This window comes from Protobothrops mucrosquamatus, unplaced genomic scaffold (assembly GCF_001527695.2).
Source record: "Protobothrops mucrosquamatus isolate PMUCROS unplaced genomic scaffold, P.Mucros_1.0 scaffold437, whole genome shotgun sequence".
NCBI classification, from domain to species: Eukaryota; Metazoa; Chordata; class Lepidosauria; order Squamata; family Viperidae; genus Protobothrops; species Protobothrops mucrosquamatus.
The window spans coordinates 201553-225043 of NW_015386761.1; the positions used below are offsets into that span (position 1 = coordinate 201553).

The 23491-nt window shown below is 35.8% G+C and overlaps 1 protein-coding gene across 1 annotated transcript in view; it reads left to right on the top strand.

The window, feature by feature from the left end:
* The window catches only part of STK4 (serine/threonine kinase 4), a 56699-nt gene that overhangs the window by 16684 nt on the left and 16524 nt on the right, over positions 1–23491 (top strand). Inside the window, exons 4-10 of the mRNA XM_015816362.1 lie at positions 39–153; positions 437–601; positions 1863–2030; positions 4151–4288; positions 4737–4865; positions 6948–7134; positions 21253–21404. Of these exons, the coding sequence (XP_015671848.1) occupies positions 39–153; positions 437–601; positions 1863–2030; positions 4151–4288; positions 4737–4865; positions 6948–7134; positions 21253–21404 (1054 nt within the window). The remainder of the gene's footprint in view (positions 1–38; positions 154–436; positions 602–1862; positions 2031–4150; positions 4289–4736; positions 4866–6947; positions 7135–21252; positions 21405–23491) is intronic.

Below are 23491 nucleotides of genomic sequence, written 5' to 3' on the forward strand. Positions count from 1 at the left end.
ACTTGAGTCAATTCAGTAATACGTTCTGTCTTCCTTAGTCCTCATGTAGTCAAATATTATGGCAGCTATTTTAAGAACACGGACCTCTGGATAGTAATGGAATATTGCGGTGCCGGATCTGTGTCTGATATAATTCGACTACGAAATAAAACGGTATGTGCTGCTTTCAGGATCTGAATAAATACCTGAGGGGTTTTTTTGGATAAAATTTTTAGGTAAAAGTTATAAACTTTGGCCTGCTTTATTGAGTAATAAAAGATCTGAAAGTGCAGAAATTGAACATTCTATGTTCCACTGGAAGTTGTTATTACTGGAGATCAATAAGTTGCATTACCCTCTTGTAGCCTTCTCCATCCTTGTCCTAATAGAAGACATGAATTTTAAGTGACAGTAATAGGGTCTTAGCAATAACTATTTAGTAAGTTTCCTTCTACAGTTGATGGAAGATGAAATTTCTACAATAATACAATCAACACTGAAAGGACTGGAATACCTACATTTCATGAGGAAAATACACCGTGACATCAAAGCTGGCAACATATTACTTAATACAGAAGGACATGCTAAACTTGCAGATTTTGGGGTAGCTGGCCAGCTTACTGTAAGTATAGAAACTACTTATACACCTCTTCCTATATTGTGCAAATATTTGTTTTCTTTTAAAACCCATTGTTGGGAGCATAGTAATCTATTAACAATAGTTTACAAACTGTAATGACTGGATGCAAACATCACAAAATGCCAGTATCCAAATAAACATTATAGTTTAATAGATATGTAAACCAAGCAGGAGTGTATTTTCTGGATCAAACATTACTATATAATATGAGATGGTCACCGGAGTACTACTGGCACATATAAATAATCTGATTTTCTAAAATGGTAAGGTTTAGATTTTTAGAAATTATATATTTTCATTTGAATCTATTTCTATTAATTTGGATGTGCACAAATCGGGGAAAAATGTTTTCAACCCGGAACCATCAGATTCTGGAGGTTTTGCTAACTCGTACAGGTCAGACATCATATAGAAGAATTGAAATTCAGAATGCTTTGGTTGTTTAGATTTTGAATGAAACAAAATCCAGACAGGTTGAATAGGACAAGGTTGATTGCTCCCAACCCAGCATATCCCATCGGCTTGGCCATCCCTAATCTTCTCACCACTTTTTTTTCTTACTCCCCTCTCTGCCACTCTGCTGGATTGGAAGCATCACTCATAGCCCAGCACAAAATGTCCTGTCAGCTTGCCAGTTCTCTGACTGACCTTGCCAGCAGCGTCAGAAGGGCATATGCTATCTCCTGGTCGTTTTGCCTTTCTCATCTCTTATCCTCTAATGTCCTTGGCTTTTTTTTTTGCCTCTCCTCCTCCTTCCTGCAATGAAGTTATATGTTCCAGTAGAAGCTACTCTGTACAGAGTATTTTGCCCATCTCCGTTATTAAATATTTTGAAAATTCTAGGAGATGGGTTATTATTATATTTTTATCCCATTTCTTGTTATGTATATGTAACTTGGGATGGCTAACTTACCTAATATCCCTTCTTCCTTCTATTTTCCCCACAACATCAACCCTGTGAGGTGAGTTGGACTGAGAGAGTGACTGGCTCAAAGTCATCCAGCTGGATTTCTTGCCTAAGAGAGCCCTAGAACTCATAGTCTTCTGATTTCTGGAGGAGCATATTCACCACTGCACCACACTGTTGCAGGGACGTTTAATATAATTTACAATATCTGTTAATTATAAAGTCACAATGTAGCTTATAGAATATTTGAAAGCATTTGAACAATTGATTAGCAGATATTTTTACCAGATTCCTTTTAAATAACTAACTTCCTTAAACATTTGCCTCTGTTCATAGGACACTATGGCAAAAAGAAATACTGTGATAGGAACTCCATTCTGGATGGCACCTGAAGTGATCCAAGAAATTGGATACAATTGTCTGGCAGATATCTGGTCTCTGGGTATCACCGCCATTGAAATGGCTGAAGGAAAACCTCCATATGCTGATATTCATCCAATGAGGGTAAATGCTGGGTAACTAATCCAAGATACGGAGATGATTGTAGCTTTACTGCACAAGTAGAGTCCTAATTCTCATTATCTTTGGTTTGATCCTACTTTGCTAGATGTAATCTCTTTTTTTATAGATATTTTATTGGTTTTTAACTATAACAATCTCCAGTTCCTGGTGTACAGCGTGTTGTCTTGGTTTATATTTTAACAAGAAAAAAAGGACAGTAATAATTAACAGTCAATAATGATTAAATTTGATAAATCCATAATTAATATATTAATTAATGATACATTTATTTGATCTTCCCTTTTCCCATTTGTATTTTCCTTCTTCAATCTTAGCCAAAATATAATTCTTAATATTTTCAATATATAAATGATTAGATATGGGCATTTTTTATATTTATACAAATAATAATAATCTCTCTATATAATATTTTTTTAGCTTATATTATTCTCATAACCATCATTTCATTAGTTCAGCATACATCCTATTTTTATAATTTTTGTTTGCTTAGATTCCCTTACATTCAATCCAATTCTTATCAGTCATAATTTCTTCATATTAGTCATCTCACTGTCTAAATTTTCCCGTTTAGGTACATCATCCCAATATTTTATGTCATGCATTATAAAAATACTATACTTTTTATCTGTCTTATAGTATCTAGATATAACATTCTTTTTAATCAGTTAATATTTTACTTATATATTAATAAAAGTTACATCAACCTACCATTTTAACATTTCATATATTATAAAACATGCTATATTACTTAAATCTCATTATCCTTCTTGTTATAAAGATAATGTTTGAAATTCTCTGTTCTTTTAGCCATAGTCAAACAAATGTTTACTCACATAATAGTCCATCTGGTAGGGCAAGTCAAATCTCTTGCATCTGTCTCTGATCTTCTTTTGCTGAGTAATTTTCCAAGTTGATGTAATCTGCTTACCCAAAAGTTCCTATATTTTTACAAATGTTGGGAATACAAAAGATGAAGTAAGTAAGACAAATTCTTTCTGTCCCCCAAACTTTAATAGTTCTCCTAATAATTCCATTTTTCTTGTTGTATCAGAACCTTGTAGATTTTTTCCTGTTTGTGTCAAATTGTAATTCTTTTCCTTTGTTATTTCATCAATTTGATCATACTCTTCTAGTTTGTAATCTGCTGTCTGATTTGTTTGTTCCTTTGTTGTTATTTTCTGGGTATTTTTTAATTGTAGAGTTAGATTGGAAATATGCTTATTTAAATCTTCAAAGTTGTTTTGAATTTCGTCATAGTTTGAATCTATTATTATTTGTGTTTGTCCTAACATTACATATATTTCCTCCTGGAAAGTATTTATCTTGCCTTGAAGTATTGCTTCTGGAGGCCCTTGATTTTCCAGGCTAAGTCCTTCTATATGTTTCTGTTAACTCTTCTTAGATAATAAAAGGTTTATCATTTTCAACCCACTTTAAGCAAGAAGTTAGATTCAGTAAAGTTCAAAGTTATTTGAATGTGAATATGTAAATATATTTAAATGTATCATAGTACCATTGCTAATTACAGTTAGTCCTTGACTTATGACAACAATTGAGCCCAAAATTTAAGTTGCTAAGTGAGATATTTGTTAAGTGAATTTTGCTTCATTTTACAACCTTTCTTGATACATTTATTAAATGAATCTCTGCAGTTGTTAAATTAGTAACACAGTTGTTAAATGAATCTGGCTTCCCCATTGACTTTGCTGGTGAGAAGGTTGCAAAAGGTGATTACATGACACCAGGACTCTGCAACCATCACAAATATGAACCAGTTGCCAAGTGTGAAAAACAGTGCCGTTGTAACTTCAAATGATCACTAAATGAACTGTTGTAAGTTGAGGACTACCTGTATATTGAAACAGAGGATGAAGACCACTAGGACAGCTTTTCCAATCTGGGTCATTCAGATAATTGGGGTTGTCATTGCATTTAATATGTTGGGGAAGACTGCAGTAATGTACGGTTCCAGCCTTGTGCTCTGAAGCGGGACATTGTTATCCTTTAATATTTTCTGCGAGGCCAAGAATGACAGTCTGTATATCTATTTTTTGCTTACTTATAACATGGCAAAGGGCAAAAACCAATATTGTTATTTGCAGGCAATTTTCATGATTCCAACAAATCCACCACCAACATTTCGAAAGCCAGAACTATGGTCAGATGAATTTACAGATTTTGTAAAACAGTGTCTTGTGAAGTGCCCAGAACAAAGGGCCACTGCAACACAGTTGCTTCAGGTTAGTATCTGCTCTTCTGGAATGGAAGGAAATATGGAGCTCTTCCCTCCACATACATGTTTAGAGAGCTTAACAAAGTAGAATTTTCTTTTGAGTTTTTAATGGGGGATGAGAGGAGAATGAGAAGTTTCCCCCCCTTTTTGGGGGGGGCTTTCAATTTCATTTTACCAAAATTTGAAAAATTGTGTCCCTGAATTTTGGGAGTTCCCAAAGATGCTAGAAGGGACAGGCTAAATCCTGCAGATTGGACCTCTCTGTTCTAGGCTATTAAGTTATTATAGAATAGCGTATCAGATTTTCCTTTTTTGTATAAATTATATAAGTTGAACAAAATTGACCCGATCTTGCATTAAAGTTACTACTGGCATTCTCTTTGGAGTTGTATTGACTGATTTTTTTCTTACCGCCTTTAACTTTTTTGTTAAAAATATATATATTTGTTTTTTAGCACCCTTTTGTAAAAAATGCCAAAGGAGTTTTCATCTTACGAGATATGATAAACGAGGCAATGGATATTAAACTAAAAATTCAGCAAGCTCAACAGCGTGACTTATTTCATGACGATGAAGAAAATTCAGTGAGTGCTAAAGCCATTAAGTTTTCTGTAGTAGCGTTATAAATTCTTTTTTTCCCCATACTGTTCTAATTGAGTCTATTGTTTAATATTTATTTATTACTAGTATTTGTGTGTCAATCTGTTCCAACCAGTTCTGAGTACTAGATAACATAACCTGAAAATTAAAAATACAGTAATTAATTTCTTAAGTGTTTTAAATTAATTTCTTAAATCTGGTAACTTTTCCTTTAAAAAAACCACCTCTTCAAAGGTGAAAGCGTCAACAGACTGCAAGATGAATTTGCTGCAGTCTTTCCCACTGGTCTGGGCCCCCACCTCTTTCCTTCCTATCCTATGAGGAGGAGGAAATAACAGGACCATTGCTTTATGGATGGTATGTGCTCATTCAATCCCTCTAAGGCAGTGGTTCTCAACCTGTGGGTCGGGACCCCATTTGGGGTCGATCGACCATTTCATGGGGGTCGCCAAGCAAGGCTGTCTGCCATTTTTTTTGTCCGCCATTTTTTTGTCTGCCATTTTTTTCCCCTTTTCCGGCGGGTGCCTTACCTCCCTTGGGCTGGGCCAGCTGGTGGTCGGCCTGCTCCGTCTCTGCTGCTTGCCAGCTACGCCTCGGCCGGCGCAGGGGGCGGAACCACGTATGCGTGGCGCTCCCGGGCAGGGAAAGTCCTCGACTTACGACCGGTTGGGTAGTCCTCGACTTACGACCGGTTTAGTCCTCGACTTACGACCGGTTGGGGTTGCGGCATTAAAAAGGTTGAGAACCACTGCTCTAAGGCCTTTTGTGTATTGAGAGTGATGAGATATTGGCAGGTTCCATGAAATGCCAGAAAGCCAAGGCTCAGCCCCATAAGGCACCTGAGAAAGGACTTCATGAATGCTGCTTTGAGCTCCTAAAGGAAAGATGGAGTGCAATCTAACAAACGAACTATAGGAAGGCAAGGTTTTTGACACCTGCTTTGAACTGTGAGCAAACTATCAGTTATATCATCTGCTTCAGAATTATATCGTCTTCTAAGTTTGCCTTTTTCTTCTATTTTATTTTCTAAACATGGCAGTCATTTTTGTGATCTTTGTTAATTCCTCTAACAAAGAGGAAACAACTTCAAAAATTAGCATTTGCTGCCTCATACGTTTGCTGCTCTTTTTTGTTTTGGCCATCCTAGCTTATTGTCTGTGGGTCATTTTGATATATGGAAGCCAGTTGAGTACAAACATGGTTGCTCTGTTACAGATGTTTCTCTGCAGTTCATTAGATATAATTTAAATTTCTTAATATCCCTACTTCCCATTCTTGATGTTTAATGACAGAATTGTGTGCCATCAAATTAGCATCAGTGACCACATAGATCAATTTCCTCCAAGATGATTTGCATGGTCTTTCAGGTCTTCCAATAGAGTACCCATTGCCACTGTAATTCCAATCACGTTTTGGTGGTCATCCTCTTGTCTTCCAGTAACATCCTCTTGTCTTCCAGTAACAAAATAAATCTCACGATGGAATATTTTACTATCCATTTGTGGCCAAAAGAAGAAAACAAATTAACAGGTAGTCCTTGATTTACAACAGTTTATTTAGTGACCGTTCAAAGTTACAACAGCAGTGAAAGAAGTGACTTATGACCACTTTTCACAGTTACAATTTTTGTAGCACCTCCACGATCATGTAATCAAAATTCAGATGATTGGCAACTGGTTCATATTTATGACTGTTGCTGTATCCTAAGGTCATGTGATCAGCCTTTAAGACATTCTGACGAGCAAAGTCAGTGGGGAAACCAGATTCACTTAACAACTGGATTACTAACTTATCAACTGCAGTGATTCACTTAACAACTGTGGCAAAAAAAGTTGTAAAATGGGGCAAAACTCAGTTAACAGCAATTTTGGGCTCAGTTGTCGTAAATCAAGGACTACCTGTATGATGCTGTTTGGTGAGTTTTACAAATATGTTTGGAAACAAACCACATATTCTTGCTTCACTTTTGTTGCTATGGTAATTGAAGAATCATGATGCCTTGAACGATTCTAGATGACTAGAGTTACCTTCCTTAAGTTAGAAGTTTTTCTTGTCTCTCGATGTAGGAAGAAGATGAAATTGATTCTAGGACCATGGTTCGAGCAAGGGGACAAGAGACGGGTACAATCAGAGCTGCTTGTGGAATGAGTGAAGGTGTCAATACCATGATAGAATACAATGACACTTTAGCAACACAATTGGGAACAATGGTCATAAATGCAGAAGATGAGGAAGATGAGGGAACCATGAAAAGTAAGTGCTTTTTAAAATTATTCAGCAAAAGCAGGAGCAAGGATACTCAGTAATTCAATGTAGAAAAAAATATTAAAAATATATTGCCAATAAAGGTGACAATTCATGTAAATTTGGTTGTTTCTGCTAGATAAGAAGAAAAGAAGAACTTGTTTTAGAAGGAGGTACTGTAGCCAATGTTTGTCAACTTAGATGCACAAATTTAATTGGTTAGAAGACTCTATGAATGAACTTTTTATGTAGCAACAGTGTACAATAAATATGGTGCTAGCTGTTGAACAAAATCATTATACTTGTGAATAAATCTAGAATTTTTAATATCAAAATCCACATCTGGTTGAATTTATCCACAAGTATATATAGTAACACTTTTTACAAGTACCTGTATTTTCCATGGATGCTTGTGGATACACCCATTTGCGGATAACCAACCCCTGAATTTTTAACTACAGTATTATAAAAAATGGTCAGCTCAGTGGCACATTTATGATGCATTTTGGTTAAAAAAGCTGAGAGTCAGCTTATCCACAGATAGGTTTATACATGAATAGATATTGTAAAAACTATGTTATTATTACAGTAAAACATTCTTTTTCTCAGTTTAATATTAGCACAGCAAATGGCCCCTAAAGACCCTTTTGGGTTACCAGATTATATTTCTCAAATATCAGCCATCCCAAAGTGCTAATGGGAGGACTATATTTGAAACACAGATGTTTCTGGGATATTAAGTGTCTTCTGGGAACCCGGTTTGAAAAGCATCCGCTCGTAGTTGTCATTGCTGCTGTTTTATGAATTTGAGGTATGGTGGAACTGAAAGGGTTCTGCCATTATCCTAAATCCTATCCTAATAGGGGATATATAGAGGAGGGGAAAACACTTTGTGTGGCTTTTGGGGCAACACCAGTGGCAGATGGCCTGCTTTATATGTTTGTGGTTTCAAATTACATTAATTAGTTAATGTAGCTAGCTGCTAACTTCTTGTGGGCTGTTATAAAGTTTTTTTCTGCATATTTTGGATTATTCTGAGTATTTCCATGGGAAAATTTTAGAATTATTGTTTTTTTGACCTGAATGGTTTCTTGTAATGACAGCCAGGCTCATGTTTATCTTGCTCAATGATTGATCTCTCTGTGGAGAGTTTTATTACTATCAAAATAAAGTTAAAAAAACATTTAGTAATTTTTAAAGTATGTAGTTGCATCTGTTCGTTTTTGTTTAACTTCCTGAAATTTTATTAATACCATTGTATAAATGAAAATGAAATGAAAATTCAAAGTAATATTTTACTCCATTATATCATTCATATTCCTGCAAAATAACATCTGGATAGAATAAAATAGAAATAGAATAGAAACTTTATTGTCACTTGGAATGTACACTAATTGGCATACATTAGAATGAAATGTCATTGCATATAGCTCTCAGGGTCACCACCTCCAATATACACTACATAAATATGATATACATACATACATGAATAAATACAGAATTATGCATATACCCACATATATTATATGACACAGAGAAACAACACAGTCTAGTTTGGATTATGTATACATGTGCATGGCGAAAAAAACGAATCTTGCAAATTTACCAGACGGATGGCATAGGGAACAAAGCTACTACAGAATCAGATAGTCCTGCTAGAAATACTTCAAAACCTCTTCCTTCCAGAGGGGAGCAACAGAAACAGGCTGTAAAGTGGGTGTGTGGGGTCTCTAACAATGCTTTGAGTTCTAAGCACATAGCACTTATCAGCAGCATCCTGAATACCAGGGAGTGAGCTTCCTACAATCTTCTTGGCTGTCCTTACCAATCTCTATATGGACATTCTATCTGAGGCACTACTGCCACCAAACCAGACAGTGATGCAGGTTGTTAAAATGCTTTCAATCGTGCCTCTGTAAAAAGTGGGCAAGACAGAAGGAGAGAGATGTGATCTCCTCATCCGACGCAGGAAATGGAGACACTGGTTTGCACACTTCACTAAAGATGACATATGGAGAGACCAATTCTGATTGTTAGTTATCTGCACCCCCAGATACTTAATACTGTTAACACCTCTACAGCTGCATCCTTGATACTGAGTGGAGTATGACTGCCAGCTCTCCTTTGTTTTATCATCATTTAGAACCAGATTACTTTTATTGCACCAGTCCACCACAGCCTTCACCTCTTCCCTATAAGTATCTTCATTGTCTGCATTCTTCACAATGTCTGCATTCACAATGTCTGCATTCTTCACAATGTGATTCATGGCAGACTTGGCACAGCAGTCGTGGGTCATCAAGGCAAACAGTAGCGGACTCAGGACATAGAATTGGAAACTTTCTTTCCAACTCACACAAACTGGGGCCTATCAATAAGGAAATCAAGTATCCAATTACATAAAGGAGTATTAAAACCTAATAGGCCCAGTTTGTTCACCAGATGCTGAGGAATGATTGTGTTGAATGCCAAATTAAAATCAACAAACAGCATTCGCACATGAGTATTCTTTCCCTCCAGTTCCGCCAAGCTAAGATGAAGCACACAGGAAAGTGTATCTTCTACAGAACAGTTCTTCCAATAGGCAAACTGTAATGAGTCTAATGTAGCGGGAGGGCATGAAACCATATAGTCCTTCACCAATCTCTCAAAACACTTCATCATAATAGAAGTGAGTGCAACTGAGTGTATTTGTAATCACCATATCTCTGTATTTACTCTGATTTAAGTAAGGAAAAAGCCTGAGATCTTGAGAGTTCAGGGATAATTTCTCGACCCACTCTGAAAGTCTGGGTGCCCATCATGCTCACCAAAAACTGGTAAAACAACTGCATTTACAACATCATCTGGGTTCTGTTGGCATAGTTCTGGTTTCTTTCACTTTCATTAGTTCTAGTTGAACAGGTGATTTGTTTCTTGATGGCTGTTCTTAATCTTCCTTTTTGATTCCTCTTGCACTTTCTCAGTTCTGTGGTTGTCCTAGTTGTATTTTATATCCGTGCCCTTCTGTTTGCAGAGCTTTTACTTTAGAGCTATAATGTGTATAGTGTATTCCTTTGTTAAATGTTTATCTGTTTGTAACTAAGGCATCCAGTTGGGTATGAATGTTACTGAGATTATGTTACTAAGAATGTCTCTAGGATGGTGCAGAATGCATAGTAAGTTGTGAAGCTTAATGGAAAGCAAAAACAAAAAGATAATCAGCTATCTGAATCTGCCATTGAGATTAATACAAAATTTAAGCGTTAAATAAGGAAAAGCTAGTGTGAGTGATGAGTGATGTGTAGTAGAGATAGTTATTACATAGAATATTTACAGATGCTTATACTACAAATGGACATGGTTATAAAATGCTTGCTTAAACTATGGTGATTGATCCCCCAGATTATTGAGCATATCAATAAATGCCTTATTAAATACTTATTTTCAAACACATCATTGTAAGAAAAGGAATTTAAGATGGAATATTTTGTCTTTTCTGCTATAGGCAGAAGTCTATGATTTATTTTTGGATCTGTAATATTTCAGTGACAAAAAGTGGAACAGTTTGGGATTAAGATGAAAGATTTAAATTGTTTAATTTCTATCCATGTGATCTTTCAATACATGCTAGAATTTGCAGCTTCCATTCAATTTTTCTTGGCCTGCAAGACTTTATTTCTAAATATGAGGTGTGCCTTCTGCGTGAAATCTTCCTACTTTAAATTAGGGATTGTACTGCGTTGTGAACTTTAGTGTAATTTCGTGTTAATATTATCTGGCTTTAGCAGAAAAAATGATGCAATGGAGCATCAACTAAAAGATACAGCAATGAGAGCAGTTAATCAAAAGGGGGAGCTCCAACATAGCTTCAAGTGATAGATTAGTAGAAAGTTGACTCAGAACTTATTTTCTCTTTAGTGTTATTAACAATGTTAAAAACAATTACTTAATTATTCTAACTATTGCATAAGGATCATTTAGTATGCATCTATAGTATGTCCCTAATATTTATTTATTTTGTCAGGCTCCAAAAACCAGGAAAGACACACACAGTTATTTCTAAGTAGTTTCCTTTATTGTTTTTCGCCTATAGACAAAATTTTTTACCAAACTGAAGCAAACTACTTACATCACTAAAATATATTCAGAACTTTTAGGAAGGAGCTGTCTTGATTCTCTTTCTTCAACCAAAATATCTAACTTTGCTGTCTCTTACTTCTCTGGAATGTAGAACCTACCTCCCTTCTGGGAATCCAGACGTTCTACCACATATACAATGGGTTAACGAGAGACTGACACAAATGCCTGTGTTAGTATTACAATCATCAGGAAACTTTTTTCTGAGTTTTCTATCATGTTAAATCTAGGGATATTTAGCTATTTGGCTGCGAAGCAGCAAAGATGCTTCAGTGAGAGTCTGGGTACATGTGTCTGGGCCTCCTTACCTGCACCTTTTCCTGGGATCACACTTTAGATGCAGATCCAGGAAAATATGCTTTTAATGAGTTGATGAATGGGGATGGATGGGCAAGGTTGCACCATGTTGACATCTCAAACACATATTTTCTTAGGGTTTCATGGCTATTACCACTTCTTTAAGAGATACTGGAAAATGAAGCAAGCAAAACCCAAAACAACTAATAGCACGTGAAGATTCATAAGCTGAGAAATGATAAAAAGAAGGAAGCTTGTGACATAGATGTGCAAAGAGAGGTGTGGGTGTGTGGAAACAAATATATTATGGAGTGCAAGCAGCAGTTTTCAGAAGAATGAGTTAAAAAGGACGCATCCACAAATGATATGAATTAAAACTGGAACCGGGTATACTAGGGCAGGTGTCTGCAACCTTGACAACTTTAAGACTTGTGGACTTCAGTTCCCAGAATTCCTCAGCCAGCTATGCTACTAGGGTTTCTCAGCCTAAGTAATTTTAAGATGAGTGGACTTCAGTTTCCAAAATTGGCTGGCTTGGAGTTTGAAGTCTACTTGTCTTAAAGTTGAAGAGAAACACTGTTGTACATAGTATGTGAAGAATGTTTATGGTTACTATTTTCTATCCATTGAAAACCAATGTCAAGCTGACCTGCAAGTGTCTTCGTGGCCCTGAAACATAGAGATGAATATCATTTTTTTCAAGGTGACTTGTGCCATGTTCAATATATGGAGTGCTCCACATACATTTATTTCTAAGGCTCTGTTTTTCTCTTTATCACTTCCGCAGCAATAACTTATTTCACATTTCATTAAATTGATTTAGCTGTAAAAATTTATCAGCCTTGTATAGGATTCTTCATGGGAAATAGTTTTTAATGATCACTATAACTAAATGGTGTTTTAAATGCAGTTGGATTGAGGTCATTAATATCCTAGAGTGGCTCATATTTCATGCCACTCTATTCGTGTTAAATGAAAAAACATTAAATGGAAAAAAAGAATTATAATCCGTTTCCTCATAAAATAGGTATGTGATAAAAGTGATACATATGAGTTTTTATCTGTTGGGCCTAACATTGAGTTTTTTTCTTCTTAGATATACTTTCAGAGAAAATATTATTCATCAGAAATATGTAACATTTGATTCATGAGGATAGTAGGGAATCTTCTACCCTCGTCTGGCATTTTGTATTTGGTTTTGATTGGTTCTTGCAAGTCTGTGTCCTCCATGATTATACCATCCTTAAATCTATTTTGATGAAGGCTGGTATAAAAACATTTGAAATAGAGAAAACATGTTGAGAAGTAAAACAGACCCTGTTAAGAAAATGTTCATCAGTATTATTTTTGATCTATTGCTTGGACCAAGAGGTGGAATATTTGCTAGTGCATTTCTTTCCAAGGTCGGTGCTTGAATTACATTCTTTCATATTTATTGGTTTTGGCAACAAGGCAGTTCAATGCTTTTTACTTCTCTGAGTGAATTAAAATATTTGCTTCCTTCCAATAAGTATTATGTTTTGAAAAAACAATATAAGTTTTATTGACATGAATTAGGATGTTCTTTAGTTTCATTTGTAATGTTTGCCACTACCTCATACTACTGTGTACCAGGAAAAAAATTAGGGGAACATTTCATCTCTTTCAATGCAGGCTTTACAATTTGGCTGTTAAAACTACTCTTGGGTGTCTTAAACCTACAGGATTGAACATCCCAAGAAATCTATGGCATTTTGGTCAAGCTTTCCTCTGAACTCCAATTTAGATTCCTTTCTGCTTGTGTGCAATTTTGCCATCTTGCTTTGCTTTCTCCTGTACTACATATGTAGTTCACTGTGCTCTTTTCAATTTTCATCTTTTCGTATCAGCACCCAGTGAACATTCAGACTGACGAGATTGTGACATCACAAAAGTAGCAAATGTTCAAATTTCAAAGTATTCTTTTTATTGCTGAACTTGGAGACTGAAATGGTTTATTTATTTATTTTTAAATAGAGACAGTCCCTGGATTGCACAAATATTCCTTTTCAAGAACCCTTCCATAAGCTAATGGTTCTATAGCATTGCACCCATAAGTAAAATGAGGACTTTCAGTTTTGACTAGACACAAAATTGTGGTTGCTATTTTGGTATGCACAGGAGGAAGAGTTGCAATCCACATAAGATGAGAAACCTAGTTTTCCAGAGAGTAAAAAGACAGGTGGGGAGAATTTTTCCCCAGCCTTCAAGATTCTGTTAACATAATTCTGTTACAACAAAGATAGAGTTAGGACTCATAGTTCTGCTTCTTCTCTAGACTATTTCAAAGGGCTAACATCAATCTTTTAAGACTCTTACTTTCTTTCTAAGAGAGCCAGAAGATTTTGGTTGGAGTTTTTGTAACGGTCTCCAGTGCTCAGAGGACACTTACATTCACCAAGCACCTAGTTGCTGCATTGTTACAACACCAGCAACACATGTATGTACAAGTAACTAATTTACAGAATGCTATCATAAAACTAATAGAACAACTGGGACAGAATTTGCCCCAACCTAGGGAAGCACGACAAAATGCAGCTCTTCCTTTTGTCCCCCAAGGTCATTCTCACGTATCATTATATTAGAAAAGTAAAGCTCATCTGCTTCATTCAATAAGCTTTTCACTTGGTAATTTCTCATGCTGAGCAATGGCTCTATTTTCTCAGTAAAATTGGAGATCTGAAACAGTATAATTATAGGAGCCTCAGAACAGCATCCTTTAAATGTGTAGACAAAGCATGATTGATCACATATTTTTAAGGGAGAGCTGAAGGTGCTTTAATAACAGGGGTTTTTTTTCTATTACATCTTATGCCTGGTTTCCAGTTTTGAAAAAAACTTTTATAGGAGATGGCTTTATTATGGTTACAGATAAGTTCTTTCTGCTTCCAGAATGGCTTTTTATGCATTTTAAAAAAACCTTATCAGTTGTAAAGTTTAAGAATACTGAAATCATATAGCATTATTGATATTGCACACTGATTCATGAAGTTGAGATCTAATGTCTAACCATTTAGCACTTTATCATAAAATTGTTTTATTGAGTACATTAAAAAGTAGGAATAAATAACAGCTAGTTACTTTGTACTGAGCACGTCTTTCTGTTTTAATTATAGACCTGGCTTATACACTACACAAAGTTTGTTTAACTAAGGTTTACTGAATAACCACCAATTATGAACACAATGGCTGGCTTCATACTTGTTAAGACAAAAGCAAACAAGCAATATTTAAACAAAACAGAGATGTTCTGCTGAAGTCTTAGGTCAGGGAACGGCTCCTTCTGGGAGAAAGCAACCACATACAGAGCCAAATTTGGAGCTACTCAGGCACCAGAAGATTTCTGAACAAACAGCCACTCTGTCTTGCAAGGAATCCAACTTGAGCCTGTTTCGAGCCATCAAGTCCCTGACAGTCTCCAGATACCGGGTCAGGATATCCATTTAATTTCTCTTTTAGCCCAGGGTAGAGATTTAGTTATCATCAGCATAGTGATGATAATCTTAACATTGACCAACAGATGATTTTTGCTAGAGGTTTCATAAATGTTAAATAAGTTGGGGATCAGCCATGCCTTGGATCAGCCCATACTGGGCTGATGAACTTTCTTCCTCCTTCACTTTCAACACTGCTTAGGGAGGAGCAGAATTGCTGTAAAACAGATTCCTTCAATCCCAAGTGTTGCAGTTGGTTCAGAAGAGTACTTATTGAAGCTCTGTGCTATTGAGACTCAATCTAACACAGTGTTTCTCAACCTTGACAATTTTAAGGCATGTGGACTTCAACTCCCAAAATTCCACAGCCAGCATAGCTGGCTGTGGAATTCTGGGAGTTGAAGTCCACATGCCTTAAAATTGTCAAGGTTGAGAAACACTGATCTAACAGGATCAGCACAGTGGTAATCCAGGTCCCCTTGGAAGTCATCTTCAAGAGTGACCAATAAGGTTTCCCTAGATTAAAAAACCACAATAAAATATGAATGTTTAAAAACATCTATATTCAGAGACCAATGGGTAGGCTATCTAACCATTGAAACACAGTCTGGATCAGTCTGGGATCTGCGGATATTTTACCCTCAATCTCCTTTTTTTCCCCCCTGCAACTTCTATTTTTTTCTCTTTATTCTCTTTAGTCTATACAGTATCTCTGTTCATATAAAAATAGCCATTAACTTACTTTTGCAATCCATTATTATGGTCTAATAAAATAGCACATGACTCTCATTGCTAAAGGTAAGACTTATGGTGGTCCTCATTTCTAAGTTAGACATCCCAAAAATTTTTTTGCACCTGTACTTTTGTGGTACTTTAACATATCATTATGTAAAATGAGTTTCAGTAAAATGAGTTTGCAGTAAGCAGGAAAAGATTCTTGACTTTAGTAATTCAGAAATCTATAGTTTACTTTTATACTTGAATACTTCTAGGAATGCCAGTTAAATTGCTATTGTCATTTTAAAGATTTATATTAATATTTTAGACGGTATGCACAGACTATCTTGCGTACCTTGAAATATTAACAATTGACCACCTCCTTATGGGAGTTCACTTTGCCATTTGTCTCTGCCATGAATAGAACATTATCCTTATAAAGTTTTTTTCATGCTGTCTGTCACAACACACATATAGGATTACAAATAATAAAAATTGATTCATTAAAATTTTGGAATTACGGTTTTATAACGTACGGGAGATGACCTCAAAGAGTAGCTGCATTGATGGGTATGGCCAGTTGCTGAGCTCTCATTTGCCAGAAGATTTCATCCCACAGTTTCAAAACTTTGGACAGCCATCCTGAACTAAGGTTCTCAAATAGGCTTCTCTAACTAGGTTTATTAAAAGGATAGAAGTTACAGAAATCCCAAAACTAAATCCTTCACTTCCCAATTTATTTCTGATTTTATTAGGGCAGGCCTTTCTTCTTTTTCCTGGTAAGAGTCTTTTGTAGATAATGTGCAGATAATGGAAGAATGTCAAATGTTCTGAATTTGCAATATTTTTCAAGCCATCACCCATTCTCTGAGGCACCCACTCTCTTCTCGACTATAGCACCCAGAGTGTTTGCTACCACTTAGTAGGGTATTTGTGACATACAAAAAAAAATGGAATCATTTGAAAAAACTCAGATGGAGTAGGCATTTGGTTAAGAGCATTGGGGGAATGCTGAGAGACAGAGATTAGGGGGCAGGGAATCGCTCACCTTGAGGCAGACCACCAGCTCAATCCCAAGATCCAAGTGCTTTTTAATTGCAGCAACTTTAATAAACTCTGTTGGGGCTGGAATTACCATGACTGATTCTTTGAAATGTTGCACTACTTTCTAGGTAGATTGACTCATTGTTTTCTCCCTATGCATTATAGTTCTGTTCTTGTTAAAAGTCTAAGAAACTTCCTAAGGTCCTTTACGTAAGTTACATTAAAATCAAGTAGGGCTACATTAAAATGAAGAACTGTGCAATGAGTTGCCTGAAACTTCATGGTCATGAACACCTGTGAAACATTAAGGAAAAGTTTACATTTGTGTGCTACTTTAATTTTTATTTATTTTCATAAGTAAATAAATAGTCCAGCAACATGATATAACTGTTTCGTATTTGGTGGTACATGTATTTATTTATCTGTAAAAGGTTTCCCTCTCCAGCTGAGTCTAACTCCAGGAGGTGGTGCTCATCTCTGTTCTTAGTCAAGGGAGCCAGCATTGCCCAGAGACATTTCCACGGTCATGTAGCCAGCATGACTATATGCCGAGGCACATGGAATGCTATTACCTTCCCACTGAAGTGGTACCTATTTATCTACTTGCTTTTTGTATACTTTCGAACTGCTGGGTGGGCAGGACTTGGGGCAAGCAATGGGGGCTGACCCCTGACTGTTGCAGCTGACAAACTCAGGGTCTTTAACTACTGAGCCATTAGACCCCTCTTATTTATCTGAGTAATATATAATCTGGCAGGAGGGATCTTAAGTAAATGACTTTTCCAGTTCTTTTAGCCTAAGATGCCAGGAAATGAGACACTGCTAATTTTCATATATTACATTAAGTCAGAATTCCTGGTGAGTTGATTAAACATATGCTTCTTCAGCTTAAGATTGTTTAGTAAAGACTGGTTCTGGGCAAAGTTATTTGCACATACCTGTTTTACAATTGCTGAGATCTGGAATTTCTGGATTATCCCTGAGACTTGGCCAGTCTCTCCCTTTTTAAAATAATAAAAATGAAAAATAGCTGGACTGTGTTTCCAAACTAAAGGACCAGTATCTCTACCATTATTTTAATTTAATTTTTGAACAATGCCTTCTCACATCATGGAAATGGCTGTTGACGACTGGCTGTTGATGGGCGCTCCATCACTGGAGATTTTTAAGAAGAGACGAGACAATCACCAGTCTGAGATGGTATAGGTTTTCCTGCTTGAGCAGGGGGATGGACTAGAAGACCTCCAAGGTCCCTTCCAGCTCTATTCTATTCTAAGACCAATCCTTAGCTTTAGAAGCATATCCCAACTCTGGAAAAAGCTTTAAAAAAAAGAAGAAAGGGAACTTTTGGTATTAGAGGACAGTGTAAATGATTGGACAGCATCAACTGGTAGAGTGCTAGAGAGGTGCAGGAAAATGGGGTATTTGAATTGGGGGAGGAGAAGTAATAAATAAGAGAAGAGAAACAGCACAAGGTTTCTACTTATTTTCTGGGTGGAGGGTTTTTTTGTGCATGTGTGTACAACATTTGTATTTGCATTTTGGAAGTATATGTGAGGAAAATGGCTTTGTGAGTGAACCTTGTATTGGCTTAAAGAGTGGTTTGAATTCCAGGACTGAGATCCATATCTGATATGCAAGTTCCTGGACTGCCTGTGATGATCCCTGTGTCTAACCGCACTTTATATTACCAACTTAAAGAACAATAAAAATGTTCAAAAAATATACATTCTAGTATGTGAAACACTGCAAGATTTCTTTTTGTTGTTGTTTTTTCTTTAATAATTTGGACACATTGATTTGATTTTGCAGAGCAGCTCATAAATGTGTGTAGGTGGCAATTTACATGCAGGAATCCATCACTCTTCAAAACAATATCACATATATATATGAATCATCTTGGTAAATAAGCTAGGAGTATTGATGATTTTACCTTATGTCTTTTTATGATGTATTTTGCAGATACTGTATTTGACAGACATTTTACATGAATTCCATTCACATGGAGATGTTTTGTAGGGCATATTAGTTTGACTTTATTCAGACCAGTGAATTAGCCAGCATACTTCTAGAGTTACATGGGCCAGCCTCTTTAGTAGATCACATTTTTTTAAAAATGTACAAGAATCTAGAACATTAACATGATTTTAGTTGGCTTTGTAATAGGACATGATTGTCATGTGCAAATATTTTACCTAAAATATCACTGAAGGCAATACTATCTTTTATAGATTCCTCTATGACCATTGATGTTGTTTGGGAAGGTCTTACATAGGATAATCTTCCCAGAGATTAATAAGGACTTGGAGTGATACTTCTTTAGTGGTTTTGCTGATGTTGTGGAATTTCCATTAAGGGAAAATCAATCAACCAAAATTTGTATTTCTAAGCAGGCAGCGGAAATGTGGTAATGAAATGCCAGCAAACCTTTGCATCTGTCCTGGACCAAGATAAACATTTTGCACTGTTTGTGTTACAGTTTGTTATTAAATAATGGTTTTAAGCATTGTGCTTAGAAAATATTTTTATGAGTTTTATAGAAACTTCAAAATATATTGGAGAGATTGCAATTCTTATTTTTTTTCCTTTTTTTTCTCCATTTCACAGTTGGGTACACATTCTAGATTGCCATGCAGTTTGCCTTTTTTGTGCTGCAGAAATTATGTTTCTAGCCTGCCTTATTACATAAGAGCTTTAATATGTCTTAAAAGAGGAACCATCAAAATCTGGAATATTGTGCATTGAAATTGATACAGTAATTTTAGAGCAGTCTTATACATGTTAATTGAGAAGCCCAACCACTATCATAACATATAAGTGCATATAAAATTGCAGACTAAATGCTTCAGTTGGCATTTTTTATGCAGCTTCTAGATAACCATAAAACATAAATTGCATGGACACCAAGGTTTATCAATCTTAAATATCATGCAACAAATTTTGCATTTTGTGGAAAGAGGAGTGGATTGTAAGTGTGGACAGCATCATGTGGACCTTTCTCAAAATTAATCGAAGGGTAATTTAACTGTGAAATAAAAGCTTTTTTGAAAACATCTTATCCTTTTTATTAGTTTGGATAAATCTGTTGAATGTTTCTGAGAGTGCTTTGTATTTTGTTCAGTGCATGGATTGTTGTTACATATATGAGTACCTCATAACTGAATAGTCATGGGAGTGAACAGAAGTTTGACATTCCATTTTTTCCACTATCTGTTGCCTTTTGCCCTTTCTCAGTTAATTTACAGCTTGTAAATTTTGTTGTAGAGTAGAAAAAGAGAAGCAAGGCTACTCCATTGCCTCTGCTGAAAAACTCAGATTTTTGATGATACTTCCTTTGTTAACTCTGGATTGGTAACTTAAAAGGATATGTTTAAAATAAGAACTAGTTATAGAATGAGGCATTTATTTGCATAAGCTTCCACATCTCATAACAGAATGGGCTATTGCTAGTGAATGCTAAAATAAATAACACAAGCTACATACAGTGTTATATTTCCCTCTCCTCTGTGTGAAATGGAGATAATTGAAAACAAATTCCTAGTGTATTATCTAAATGACATTGCATTATCTAAATGATACCTAAATATTTACAATGACATTGAGACAGAGCTCCTTGATAACATCAATAATGTGTTCTTTAAAAATCTTTAGAATACAAACAAAATAGTTGCTGAAATAGTTTAATGCAGACATGTCAAACTCACAATGTCACATGACATCGTGCGACGTATTGGAACTTTTCCCCCATTGCTGGCAATGGGGTGGGCGTGGTTTCCTCGTGACACGTCCGGTTCGCGGGCTGGCAGTTTAACACCCCTGGTTTAATGGTTTATAAGTCAAACCCAACATTCTCTATTTGTTAAATTTATAGCCTGTTTTCTAAGAGCGCTGCACTTCAGTATAACCTGGTTTTAATGTGTAATGTGTAGATGTAATATGGGTTTTAATGTGTAGAAAATGATTCTAAAAATTCTAATCTGAGTGATTTTAAATTAGGCTTGCTAAACTGTTTCCTGCCTCTCTTCTAAACAATATATTCATATTCCGTTACTAGAATCATCAAGCATTTATTTCCTATTTGAAAAATCCATCCCTGATGGAAGTCCTTCTGCAGTGTGGATAAGATAAGAGTACAAGAGTAATGGACGAATTTGCTCCTGAATGGTCTTTACTCATAGGGTGTGTCATAGTTCTCCAAGAAGCTCTGAGAAATGAAGCTCTGAGAAACGAAGCGAGTAAAATGACAACTAGAGGAATAGTACAAAAGACAAAAATGATTGAACATAGTATAGGATTATGTTGATAATAGCAGTAAAATCAAGCCTACCACATTTACCGATAGGCTGATAGGGCATATTTGCAAAGTTCTTTGTGAATCAGATTTTTAATATTTACTTTCAATTAGTCACAAGATGGAGTTAATTGAATATTAAATTTGCTTAAAAAGGTTTATTAAACACCTTCTCTTCTGAATCTATAAATGTGTCTTTACTTGTAGGGAGAGATGAAACCATGCAGGCTGTCAGACCATCTTTCCTTGACTATTTTGAACAAAAGGAAAAAGAGAATTGGCAAAACAACTATGGAAGGCAAGTGTCTGAAAGATGTTCCTCAGATTGGAGAGTTCCTCTGGATGGTGATTATGAATTTGTAAGTAAAATACTTTTGTCCTGTTCTGCAATTATATTTTTTTCTGTTGTTACTGATATGGAAAGAAATAGCCTCTTCAAAGGCAAACTTGAAAAGAAAACAGAAAACATTTCAATATTCAAAAATGTAAGGAGTGTTTATTTAAAGCATACAATTTAAAAGCATTTAGAATGCAAATAAAATCAACAGCTTGTTCAACACACTTATTTTCTGGCCTATATTGTGATTAAATAATTCAGTTACTGTGAAAATAGTATGCAGATTGTCCTTAACATACGACCACAATTGAGCCTAAAATTTCCATTGCTAAGCAAGACAATTGTAAAGTGAGTTTTGCCCCATTTTATGACCTTTCCTGCAATATTTGTTAAGTGAATCACTCCAATTGGTAAGGTCGTAAAACGGTTGTTAAGTGGATCTGACTTTTCTCATCAGAAAGTTGTAAAAGGGAATCACATGACCTGGGGACATTGCAACGGTCATAAATACATGCCAGTTGCCAAGCATCCAAATTTTGATCATGTGACCAAGGGGATGCTGCAGCAGACATGTGGAAAACAGTCATAAATCACTTTTTTCAGTGGTGTGTAACTTTGAATGATCACTAATTGAATGATTATAAAGCAAGGACTACCTGAATAACAATTTGGTTGCTAAATGGCTACCATTATTATGGCCACTGTTGTTATGGGATCTCTCGGTAGCATATTTAGGGGACAAATTCTAGACTCTATCCTATAATACATTTTGATAAGATGCAAAAATAAGAGAACCTAATTTAATTGACTTGGTTTGTTTGGGCTGTTACAGTGTTATTTGTCTTCCATGAACTAGTTTTGATTAAAATGATCTTCTTCAGGCAAACGAACTTGAAGCTATAGTAAGCATGTTGTTATTGAGAGGTAGATTTTTAGCAAGTGTTTCTTGCAGCGTGTTTAATAGAACCTTTCTCTGAATCATTCTTTCAAGCTATAGCAAAGAAAGAGAAGTGAGCCAAGGTGACCATCAGTTCTCTTTATTTGTCTCCTAAATATTGTTTAGCAGCCCTTCCTATCAGACGGCAGCACAGGGAGAGTTCAGAAGCAGACTCTTCTGGGGCACAATTGACAGCCCAGAAATATTTGACTCTTCTTTTTCAGTTGATCATAAGATTGACAACTTTGGCTTTTTAAAGCTAATTCAGATACTTGTAACAAGAGCTAAGCACAAAAGATCCTGGGCCTGGATTTAGTTGCTTTCCGTTTCCTTCCCCATTCTTTTTTTCTTTTCTTTTCAGGCCATTCTTTTTAGATTGTAAATTTGAGGTCAGGGACTGTCTCTCGTTTTTATTGATTTGTAAGCCTTTCTGGGAGTCTTTGTGGCTGAAAGAAAGGTATGAATGCCATAAATAAATAATTACTTTGACATTGACAGAACTTGGAAAATCATCCTAGTTTTGTCTACCTTAGAAAGATTGTGAGAAACTGGTGTAAGAAATTGGATTTGTGTTGACTAGCTACGTGCTTAAGAATCTTAATAAGGTTATTGTGATCCTTTCTGACCCTTTTAATTTTATGTGGATATATTTCTTTTGTGAACTGCAGAATTTATTCTGTATATCAAATCAGATTTCTGGTTGCTCAGACTGTAATTTTTATTAACATTTGGGCAGATAACTGTTCATCTGCTCTTCTAGACCAGGGATTTTATTTAGACGTTTTTCATGAAAAAAATCTAGGCATCCCTTTCAGAGTCATGTGCCTTTCTTAGAGGTGTCATTCACCCTTAGTGCTCAACTTTTAAAAACAGAATCCTGGTCGATGTAAACTGTTACTGAAAGAAATATGTTGTTTAAGATAATAATAATAACAACAACAACAATAATAATAATAATAATGTTGGAAGGGACCTTGGAGGTCTTCTAGTCCAACCCCCTACTCAGGCAGGAAACCCTGTACCATTTCAAACAAATGGTTGTCCAGTCTGTTCTTAAAAACTTCCAGTGTTGGAACATTCACAGCTTCTGGAGGCAGGTTGTTTCACTGTTAATTGTTCTAACTGTCAGGAAATTTCTCCTTAATTCTAGATTGCTTCTCTCTTTGATTTGT